The 12,116-nt window shown below is 45.4% G+C and overlaps 1 protein-coding gene across 7 annotated transcripts in view; it reads right to left on the bottom strand.

Moving 5' to 3' along the window:
- The window catches only part of Apold1 (apolipoprotein L domain containing 1), a 57,348-nt gene that overhangs the window by 6,908 nt on the left and 38,324 nt on the right, over positions 1 to 12,116 (bottom strand). Inside the window, exons 2-5 of one of the 7 annotated variants that reach the window (XM_039108001.2) lie at positions 7,701 to 7,911; positions 5,211 to 5,320; positions 2,011 to 2,065; positions 279 to 1,911 (exon numbers count right to left, since the gene is read on the bottom strand). The exons of 1 other annotated variant lie outside the window; for it this stretch is intronic. In XM_039108001.2, the coding sequence (XP_038963929.1) occupies positions 279 to 290 (12 nt within the window). In that variant the 5' untranslated portion in view covers positions 291 to 1,911; positions 2,011 to 2,065; positions 5,211 to 5,320; positions 7,701 to 7,911. 5 more of the 7 variants (XM_039108003.2, XM_039108004.2, XM_063286435.1 and 2 more) reach the window with 5 other exon arrangements.

The raw sequence follows: 12,116 nt of genomic DNA, 5'->3' as shown, positions 1-12,116 counted from the left end.
AGGCACATCCTTAATACCAGCCCTCAGAAGGCAGAAGCAAGTGGATGTCTGCGAGTTCGAGACCCACCTGTGCCACATACCAAGTTCCAGGCCAGCCAGGACTACACAAAGAGACACTACCCCACCATCACCACTCCCCCCAACACACACACATTGCCCATACACATAAATTCATCCTGTTGCTTAGTTTTCTGTCAACATGACACAAGACAGGTTCATCTGGGAAGAGGGACCTTCAACTGGGAAAATACCTCCATTAGATCAGCCCAGAGACTAACCTGTGGCGGCATTTTCTTGTTTAGTTATTAATGTGCGGGGCCCACCACACCGTTGGGAGATGTCGTTCCTGTGCAGGCGCCTGGTCCTGGAGTGAGTAAGAAAGACAACTGGCAAGTAGGGAAAGTCAGACCAGTAATCCTTGGTCCTCTGTGGCCACTGCATCCGTTCCTGCCTTGGGTTCCTGCCCTGACGTTCCTGGATAGCAGAGTTCAAGATGACATAGATTCCTTCCTCCACAAGGTGCTTTTGGTCATGGTGCAAGAGAAACCCTAAGTAAGACACTCAGACCCACATGGGCACACACACAAAACACAGTGCTGGAACACATCTGTAGTTGGGCCCTCGGGAGGCAGAGGCAGGAGAGTATCAAATTTGAGAGCATTCTTGTTTCATAGTAAGAAAGATTTGGTGGTGGTGATGAGGAGGAGGAGGAAGAGGAGAAGTATCACTGTTTTTATAACAATGTTAATGAGAAGTTGACACTTTGTCTCTTTTTGGAGTTTGTGTGTGTGTGTGTGTGTGTGTGTGTGTGTAAGGGGGGGTGGTTGTGCATGTGAATACAGTACCCTTAGAATCCAGAAGAGGGTGTCAGATCCCCCCGGAACTGGACATATAGGCTGTTGTGAGCTGCCTAGGGAGATGTTGAGGACCACATCCGGGTCCTCTGTGAGAGCGGTACATGCTCTTAACCACGGAACCTGAAAACTGTGATGTTTTTGTTTTGTTGTTTTCTGAGATGAGGACTCACTGGGTAGCCCCTGTCTGGCCTCAGAGATCTACCTGCCTCTGCCTCCACTGAGACTTAAAGATGTGAGGCACCACGGTCAACTTTTGCTTTGCATTTTTGCAACTCAGGCCAGCTTCAAACTCACTGTTTGTGTAGCAGAGGATAACCTTGAAATCCTGATCCTCCTGCCTCCACCTAAGTGCGTGGGTTACACACGTGTGCCACCACAATCAGCTTCTGCAGAGTAAGGTAGCTGGGAGATGAGATCTCGACTCTTACTGTCGTAAATGGACGGAATCCTACAGGTTCTAAACCACACAGACCACTCTGAACTGCAGTCACTTCCACTTTTTTCCATATTGGCTTACGATCCTCATGACTGTGCACACACATCCTTAAACGCCGGTCTGTGTTCTTTTCTTCCACTTAACATTCCTGCCAGCACATAAGTCCCCGTGCTGACAGTTCTCACCTCTGTCATTTTTAACAGCTATATAATAATCCCATTGTTTGCTCAGTCACTTCCCCGTCAGACACTTGGACTGCTTCCAGTTTTTCACTGTTATAACTACAGTTGCCAGGACATCTGTGTTCATTTCCCTCTTTGGATCTCGTCTCTCTGGGGGAGTCTTCACAAACGGGAAAGCGGTACGTGAGAAAGAGTCCTTGCCTGTCACGTGTTACTATATTTCTGTTCAAAAGAGCCAATCACTGTGTGATCTCCCTTGTAAGACTAGCGACCAGAGGCTCTGACACAGCTCAGGAGTTTTCTTTTGTTGGTGTTTGATTTGGTTTATTTCATCCCCACTACCATGGATAGAGCACCTCCCGTAGGCCAGACAACATTCTAGGTTCCAGGTTTGAAATGACGTGAGATATGACCCCTGCCCTCAGCAGATGGTAATCTGTTGAAAGAGAAAGACACAACACAGATCATTCCAATTTGGCATGGGAAGTACCAGAGATGTGTGCAGGAGCCAAAGAAAAATGGAGAAAGTGCGCACCTGGTCCAGAGCTGAATCCGGACAAAAAGTAGTGGAACCAGAGGAGGGCCAGCCGCTGCAGGGTAAACACAGAGACACAGAGGAGGATCTAGGATGCTTCCAGCAGTTAAGTCCTGCTGAGCATAGATGGGGAGCTAGGAGTGCAAAGGGAGCAAGGCTGATGATCTCTACCGAGCTGTGGTGACAGACAAGCGCCTTGTGGGGTTAAGAGCCACCGAAGGTGATTCAGCTGTGGCCTTGCGTTGGCTTTGACATCTCTGTCAGCGGTGTGGAGGGTGGCTTTCTTAATTAAGTACGTAGCTAAAAGCCAGGAGATAGGTCAGAAGCAGATTGAAGCAGCTGGGAGAGATTATCGGGGATTGGATAGTGTTGATAGGATGGGCGGAAAGGATAAAATACCATCTGTGCTTAGGTCAGGTGTGGTGGCACACACTTGTCACCCAGGACCAGAGAGCAGGAGGCAGAGGGATCAGGGCTCAAAGTCTTCCTCAAGACACACACACACACACACACACACACAGAACACACATAGACACGCACACACAACACATACAACATACACAAATGTGGGGTGTGGACCATGCCAGGAAACTTGATAAGGTTGAGTGGGTTCAGAAACCCCAGCACACACCTGAGGATGGTAGGACTTTCCCTACTCTGGACCAGATTCCTGGCCTGAAATACGTGACCACAGGCCCCTACATAAAGAATATGACTAGTGATCACGTAGGTATTTAATTGCTGGTCTACCCTGAAGTTGTATACACCCTTTTCCCATGATGAACAGTGAATAAACAGTATGGACAAGCTAGTTCTCTCTCATCAAGAACTACTGCAGGGGTTGGGGATTTAGCTCAGTGGTAGAGCGCTTGCCTAGCAAGTGCAAGGCCCTGGGTTCGGTCCCCAGCTCCGAAAAAAAGAAAGGAAAAAAAAAAAAAAGAACTACTGCAGTGGGGAACATGGAGGAAGCCTTCATTACAGAGCTGCCCTGAGCTAAGTCGGAGTGACCCCCCTTCCCCAGCTAGGCTCATCCTCACAGGCTCTCCAGCCCTCTCCTTCCTGACTTCTAATTTCCAGCATCTGGATGTCCGGAAGTCAGGGAACCCTGGCTTCGGCCTCAGCCTGTGCTGTTTCTCACTTGACCTGAGGGCCCCCATCCTAAGCTACATTCTCCCACCCCAGAGTGCATTGGCACTTCCTACAAGCCCATCACCAGATGGTGGTGTAGGGTAAAATGCAGCCTAGCATTCTGTGTTTTGTCTGCCCAGCAGAGTTCCCACATCCCTGTGGTGTGGAATGTGGAACCACACACAGACACACACACAAACACACATGTAAACAACATATACACACACATAGACATACATGAACACACAAATAGACACAAACATATAGACAACACATGCACACACACATACAACACTTATATACCACAGACATACACGCATATATACATGCAACACACACCAACACATCACACATATGCACACACATTCACACAAATACAACACACATACCACATACATACATACCCATATACACATACAACATACACACAACACACACACATATTACACAATGCAACACACAGATACACACACTCACACACAACAGCACACATAATACACTCATAAAACAACTATACAACACACAAAACACAAGACAATACACATAAACATATTCATACACATATACACATACAACATACTAAGTCATCAACACATATACATACATTCATACAAATAAATATATATATATATAACACATGCTAGACACACATTCACAAACACATACAACACACAGAAAGCACATACTGACATACCACGCATATACACACACACATTCACACACCTACACACAAACATACATTCACATAGATGCACAACATACACATATATGTAGGATGATGTCATACAGGTGAAGGCAGGTACAATATAGAACGAGGTCTGTCATTGGACGAGAAGGAAGGATGGGCGGGAGAAAAGTTTGAGGGAAGAGGAGGAGACCAGAACGGAAGGAGGTGGGAAGAGAAGCTGCTGGGAGAACATGGAGGCAGATGTTAAGATTCCTCTCTGCACATTTAAGGTTGTTATGAATGTTCTTAAGGGATGGATGTGTACAGGGCTTTGTGTGTCTAGGTGGGCAATTATATCTTATCAATTGGATCAGAGGTTGTTGTGTTGTGTGTTCTTTCGTGTGGCAATTTGAGTTCAAGAGACTATGTGATGGCTGGAGACACTGGGCCACCATGGAATTGGGATGTGTATGTCTGGCATGGTGGCAACCTGCCTTGGGAACTGGATGGGTAGAGAGATTGTTGCCAGGATCAGAGAGAAGCCTTCAGCAGTGCGATATGGGATGGAGCAGAGCAGGTGAGAGGCTTTGCTGACTGAGATCTAGTGTGGGATAAAAGACAACATTTTATTTTTTATAATTTTACAGCAACACATATACATACACATGCGCGCGCACACACACACACACACACACACACACACACACACACACACGCACACTAGGTCATCTCTGGTTATGGCGAATCTGAGGCCAGCCCGGGATACATGAGAACCTGTGCCCCTCCCAGTTCTTATTTTTAGTTAGTCTCACTTAGGTCGTATTTAAAACTTGTGTTCAGATGTAATATCCATTTACTTACATTGTATTGGTCAATAAAGCCATGTGGCCAATAAAACGTGAAAGGTGCAGGAAGCATACTCCTCCCATGGCGAGAGGTAACCAAGAGAAGCTGCTCTGCAGAGTGCCTGCCCAGCAGACAACTCCAAAATGAACACACCACCACCATCTTGTGTGTTCACTTCCTCCTCAGGCATTTCTTTAGAATCTCTGCTGTCATCTGGATGTAGCAAGTATCTCGCTCTGGCTAATAATAGCGGGGGACTGCTAGTGTCTAAGGGAGTACTCAGAAATGGAAAAGCACCTGGGTGGTGGCACACTTCTTTAATCCCGGTACTTGGAAGGCAGAGATAAGAGAGTCTCTGTGAGTTCAAGACCAGATTGGTCTACATAGCAAATTCCAGGATAGTTGGGGCTATACAGAAAGACCCTGTCTCTCAACAAAACAAAACATGCATGGGTGAGTGTGCACATGTGCACATGTGCACGCACACACACACACACACACATACTCATACACATAAACAGGGGGCGAGGGGGAGAGAGAGTCGTGGAGAATCCAAAACCTGTAAGATAGCCTGTTCAGGATCTGCTGACCAGCTGTTGTCCAAGATCTTGTCCAAGAATCCAGGGTCCTGAAGTGACCACTGGGTCTAGTGCCTATCTGCTGACTGTGCTGGGCAGGGTGAGATAAAAAAAAATTATGAGGGTATGTATTAGAGAAAGGCAAAGTGACAATTACAGAAAATATCTGTACTAGATTGGTCCTAATGCTATCTGTGTTAACTGGGCTCCCAAAATCACATGGGAACCACGCATCTGCGCTGAGAGTCCCTGCCCCCATTGGCTCTGATTGGGAAATAAAGTTGCCAGCAGCCAATGACTGGGTAGACAGAGGTGGGACTTTTAGGATTCCTGGGCAAGAAACAGCAGATAAAGGAGGAAGAGGGGATTCAGCCATGACAAGGATTTCACAGGCAGCTGAGCTCAGGGCAGCAGAGATGAAATAGAGATTTAGTAAGTATTAACTTAGGAATATCAGAGGAGAATGTGTGTTAGCCGTGTGGAGTTAAGGAGTGGACCAGCCATTGAGCTCTTTAAGGCATATTAGAAAAATAAAGATGGGTGCACCTGCCAAGAGTTTAGAGAGGTTTAAGATTTACAAATATCAGTGCTATTTAACCTGTGTTCACTCACCTTGATTTTACCCAAGACTTCTCCAAACTGATACCATTTTCATTAATGTATATAAAAATGCTTTGTGTACATTTTATTGTCTGATATTGTTTTTCTACAACTATTTGATTAATCAGTTCATGTTTACATTGTTTTGAGGATTTGCTTCGTTACGTTTTTTTTTCTTTTTAAAGATTTATGATTTTGTAAATTTTATATCATGTGCATACATGCGAGCACACGGGTATGTGCATGCGAGTGTAAGTTCCTGTGGCGTCCAGAAGGGAGCATTGGATTCCCTGGAGCCGAAGTTACAGACCATTGTCAGTCACTTGACATGGGGGCTGGTACCCAGACTTAGATCCTCTGTAAGAGCAGTGCTTGCTCTGAACTATGGAGCCATCTCTGCACCCCATCATTTTGGTTTTCACTGGTTTGGTTTTGTTCTGTTTTGACACAGGATCTCATGTTGCTTGGGCTGGTCTTGAACTCAGAATATAGCCAAGAAACACCACAAACACTTCATTTTATCCAGTGCTGACAGTCAAATCCCGGACCTCACACGTGATACGAAAGCACACTTCCACATGCGCCTCAGGCACAGCTCTTATTCTGGCTTTTGGAGACAGGGTTTTGCTATGAAGCCATCACCCTGGGCAATCACTCTGCCTCGGCCTCCTGAGTCCTGGGATTATGGGCATGGGCCACCACACCTGCACAGCTTACCTGTTTTAAAGTCTACGACGTATTTGGGAACCATTGCTTCAGAGCCAGGGCTGGTGGTACACGCCTCTAATTCCAGCGCTCCGGCAACAGAAGAATAGCCAGGAGTTGAAGGCAAGCATAGGCTATGGGGTCATCTCAAAAGAGCAGAAAGCAAGCAAACCGTGGCAGGATTTATAGTTTTAAAGCAAGAGTGTGCTATCATGGCGGTATGAAGCTGTGTGTACTTTTTCTTTTGGGGAATTCTGACACCCAGGGCAATTCAGTAGCCCCAGGCTCCCTAATGTAAACAAGAGACCGAGGTTTAAGTTTACTGCCCTTCTTCCTCCTCCCCAGGAGTGCACACCTGCACAGACCGCCTGGGATCCCGTCTGGGAAACACATTTTATCGTGAGTAGACAAGCACGCCTCACGGGCCTGCGAGCTACAGCATATGAAGTTTGCCACACCCCTTTCCCTGAGGTGCCAGGAAGACTGCAGCTCAGGGCACAGCCCTCCCTTGCCCATGCCTCTTATCTCCTGGGACACTAGGAAACAATTAATTTTGTCTCCTGGTTTCCCAGACCTAGTAATTACCTTGCAATTCCTCAGACACACACAGCAGTCATGGTTCCTGTATTATGTATAACACCTGCTTGTCTTGCATCTACAGAGGGAAAATAGATCTTAAGCTTTCCCTCAACTCGTAGGCCCTTTGCAGATTTATTTATTATTTATTTATCTGTATCAGTACACTGTAGCTGTCTTCAGACGCACCAGAAGAGGGCATCAGATCCCATTACAGATGGCTGTGAGCCTCCATGTGATTGCTGGGATTTGAACTCAGGACTTCTGGGAGGGCAGTCAGTGCTCTTAACCACTGAGCCATCTCTCCAGCCCTCATAGACCCTTTAAATAGTTTCGTTTATTGCATGTCTCCTAGGGACATGGTAACATTGGATACTGGTTTCCTAGTGTAACTTTAGTAAACCTATTATTTTTTTTAGACAGGGTCTCACTATGTAAACCTTTTTTTTTAAATACAGGAATTCATTTGCTTTTCTTATGTGTATGTGTAGGAGGAGTTTGGGGTTGGTTGGTTTTTGGTTTATGTATTTCATTTCTTGAGAGAGGGTCTCTGGTAGCCCAGATTGACCCCAGGCTGGCCTCAGACTCACTGTGTAGACGAAGAGGATCTTCAACTCCTGACTCTGCTGCCTCTTCCTTCCAGGTGCTAGGAAGACAGGCGTGTGCATATTTATAGGTGTCGGGGTGGAGCCCAGAGCCATATGCCTGCCAGGCAAGCACTCCACTGTAGCTGGTCTTTGCTACTTTTGTAGGTTCTTCTTTTTCCCACCCTTCGTCCTCTTGGTTTCTCCCCTCTAAACACTAGATAGGAAAGAGCAAGGATAGGGGGGAGAGAGGAGTTAGGAAAATCCCCGAATCAAATTTCTTTCCTTTTGTTTCTTTTCTGACCATGGCTACTCGAGGCAAACCTCAACTGGCCTCCCGAAATGACCAATGGGGCTCTAGCATGTATATACCCTTTGAAAAGTTTCCAGAATTCCAAATTTCACACAATCGCAGAAACTATCTACAGCAGGCAAAGCCACGCCTCTACTAGAGCACAAGGCAAATCATAGTCAGCTGCTGTGGACAGCCCACAGCAGCCCCATGTCTCACACCTGGGATTAAAACAAAAGCACATCACATAACATTTCTCTGTCAACTAAACCACATCCACAGACCTGTCTGTTTTGTTTGTTTGCCTTTTTAAAGACAGAGTCTCCTGTAACCCAGGCTGGTCTGGGACTTGCTATGTAGCCAAGAATGATGATGACCCTGAACTCCTGCTCCTCCTGCCTCCAAAGCTGGGAGCACAGCAAGATATCATGGTGCCTAAACTGCCCTTTGCTTCTGTGTGGTGGTGTGTGTGTGTGTGTGTGTGTGTGTGTGTGTGTGTGTGTGTGTGTGGTATTTGGGTCACCTGCAGCTAAAGTTAGTGGCAGTTGTGAGACACCCAACATGGACCCTGGGAACCTAACCCAGGTTCTCTGTAAGAGCAGCAAGGCTCTTAACTACTGAGCCATCTCTCCAAGCCTCTCTCGCCTGCTTTTTCAAAACAGGCTATCTCAGGAATCCCAGGCTAGCCTCAAACTCACTAAGTAGTGGAGGGCAGCCTTGAAGCTCAGATCCTCCTGTCTCTACCTCCCAAGTACTAGAAGCACAGCTATGGACCACCACACCCTGTTCATGCAGAGCTGGTTAGCAAGCCCAGGGCTTCATGCATGCTAGGATTAGCACTCTGCCAAGTCAACTACATTCCCTCTCCTCTGTTCCTTTTTTTACCTCCAGAAAAATACCATCCCTAGCATGGGGAGGGGCACTGTTGCCACTTAAATGTTTGGACCAATCCCCATCGGAGAGGTCACAAGGCACCGTTACTGCAACACCTGCTCTTTTCAATGTGGTCCTGCCCTCCTACCCTTTTGTCCTGTGCTACACTTCAGATTTCTATTTTGTGCTGAACACACTTCCTTTTTCTCATATCGAAAGATGACATTGTGGTAACAGCCAAAAACAAACAAACAAATGACAACCCTAAAAATGAGGGTGGGTTTGAAAAAAAATGTTAGAAATAAAGTTTTTCCCTGCTTTTCCCTTTTAGAGGCAATGCTGGAGTTGACAGTCTTCTATGCGTTTCTTTTTTTTTTAATTTATTATTTATCTTTATTTCATGTTCATTGGTGTTTTGCCTTAATTTACATCTGTGTAAGGGTGTAGGATCCCCTGGAACTAGAGTTACAGATGGTTGTGAACCACCATGTGGATGCTGGGAATTGAACTCAGGACCTCTGGAAGAGCAGCCAGTGCCCTTCTATGTGTTTCTTATGAGATGTTTCTGATTACTTAAATCCCATTTTCCTCTCCACCTGTAGAGTGTTTAGTGTGTCACCCAGACTGTCATTTAACTACTGGGATTAAATAATCCTCCTGCCTCATCTTCTGACTATAGTATGTAACTGTAGTAAGTAACGTTCTAAATACATGGGGCTCGGGGCGGAGGGGCTGGAGAGATGGCTCAGTGGTTAAGAGCACTGGTTGCTCTTACAGAGGTCCTGGATTCAATTCCCAGCACACACTCAATGGCTCACAACCATCTCTAAATCTAGTCCCAAGACACCTGATGTCCCCCCACTGCACAGCACTGCACACATATGGTGCCATGACATACACATATGGCACACAGGCATAAAATAAAAATAAAAGATTACAGTTTTTAAATAAATAAAAACATGGAGGGTTTTTTTTTACATTTTTTTTTTTACATTTATTTTTTGATTGCCCAGGAGGCAGGGACATGCCAGGATGTGTGTGGAGGTCAGAGGTCAACCTGCAGCTTGTGGGAGTTGGTTCTCTCCTTTCTCCACTTAAGTCCCTGGGATCAAACTCAGGTCATTAGGCTTGGCAGCAAGCATGTTTACCCAGTGAGTCATCACCCCAAAGTCATGCGTGTGTGTATTTCAAATGTGTTGTTATTTTTCCTTCACAAAAACAGCACATTACACATTGATATGCATTTCTCACACACACACACACACACACACACACATACATGTATATGGTATATATATGTATATATATCCCAGTCCTGGAAGTGTGTCTTGGTGGTAGCATGTTTGCTCAGAATGTATAAGAACCTGGGTTCAATGCCAAACCAGGGGAAAAGTAGAGGGGAGACACTGCAACAAGAAAAAGTTTGGGGCCAACCTGAGCTACATAGTGAGACCCTGCCTCAAAAGCAAAGAAATAAAAAGTCTGTTTATTTGAACCATTTCTTTTTTTCAATTGGTTATTTTATGTATTTACATTTCAAATGTTATCCCCTTTCCCAGTTCCCCCCTCTCCCACCCTCCCACTTCTATGAAGATGTTCCCCCTCCCACCCACCCACTCCCACCTCCCAGCATTCCCCTACACTGGGGAATTGGGCCTCATTTGAACCATTTCTAACAGGGGCTCTTATTATTAAGACAGCAGTCCAGGTTAGTCTTGAATTTTCAGCAATCTTCCTGATTCAGCCTCCCAGGAGCTGATACTACACGCGTGCGATCTCCTAGAATACACTTCCACAGTACCTGCTATTTTGGACATTCTTCCAAAGTGATATTTGTTTCTGTTGCTCACAACAGGGACTGAATTATAATTCATCTGTCCAATCCCTCACTAAGAAACAAATTCCATATTTTCAATTGATTTGCCACAACAGCAGTTTAGTGAATATCCTTTCGTGTGGAAACTCTTAAAAGTATTTCTTTTTTAAGATGTATTTCTTTTATTTTATGTGTATGAGTGTTTTGCCTGAATGCAGGTATGTGTACTACATGCAAATCCTCTATCTCTCTCTATCTCTCTCTTCCCCTCCCCCTTTCCCTCTTCCCCTCCCCTCCCTCTCCCTCTCTCTCTCTTCCTCCTCCTCTCTCCTTCCCCCTCTCCTCCCCCCCACCCGAGAGAGAGACAGAGATGTCTGATACCCAAGGAAATCAGAAGATGATGCTGGATCCAAGCTTGCTAGGATCAAAGTAACACACACACACACACACACACACACACAAACACACACACAAACAAACACACACACAAACACACATACACAAACACACACAAACACACACACAAACACACATACACAAACACACATACACAAACACACACACATACACACACGGAGAGACAGGAATATAGACAGATGACAGACAGACAGATAGATAGATAGATAGATAGATAGATAGATAGATAGATAGATAGATAGATAGGTAGGAAGGATAGATAGATTGTGTGTTCTAAAGTTTAAAATTGATATTTTCTTTGGTACTCAATAGAGATTCAACAGTTCAACAATTTCTCTTCTGGGGACAGAACTAATGAGGAGAAAGCATGCCCCAGCTACAGCTGAACATTCACATTTAAGCCATTAATCCAAAAGAAACCATGGAAATTTTTAACCCCAACATAAGTGTGTCTTTATGAGAGTTTCTGGATCTTACAGCTATTCAGACAGTGTAATCCTTCAATCAGCTTTCTGTCAAGGAAGAGAACAATCACTAACTGTTTGTACTAATCTGACCAGAAAAGGTTCCAGTAGTTTCTAAGTGTGTTGGATTTAAGCACATGATTAAAAATAAAAATCCAAAGACTATCCTGATGATAAGTTTTACAGGGGGTTCACGTGACAGACAACTTCTGTTTGGTACACAGATGCCAGGACATTTGCCGCCATAGTTCCCCCTTTAAGTTTACATATTTAGTATCTTAAAAGTACCTTTCGAAGGGACTGGATGGGGTTGGTTCCTTCAACATTTTGTTTGTAAGAAATAAGGCTCAATGCCCCAGTGTAGGGGAATGTCAGGGCGGGGAGGTGGGAGGGAAAGGTGGGTGCGTGGGGGAGCTCCCTCATAGAAGCAGGGGGAAATAGTGGGCTTCTGGAGGGGAAACCAGGAAAGGGGGTGACATTTGAAATGTAAATAAAAAGGGTCAGGGAAGCATCCATGACGTGAAATGGTGTGTGTGTGTGTGTGTGTGTGTGTGTGTGTG

This window comes from Rattus norvegicus, chromosome 4, assembly GCF_036323735.1.
Source record: "Rattus norvegicus strain BN/NHsdMcwi chromosome 4, GRCr8, whole genome shotgun sequence".
In the NCBI taxonomy this organism is placed as follows: Eukaryota; Metazoa; Chordata; class Mammalia; order Rodentia; family Muridae; genus Rattus; species Rattus norvegicus.
The sequence above is the reverse complement of the archived record's forward strand: the minus strand, read 5'-3'. Positions and strand labels throughout refer to the sequence as shown.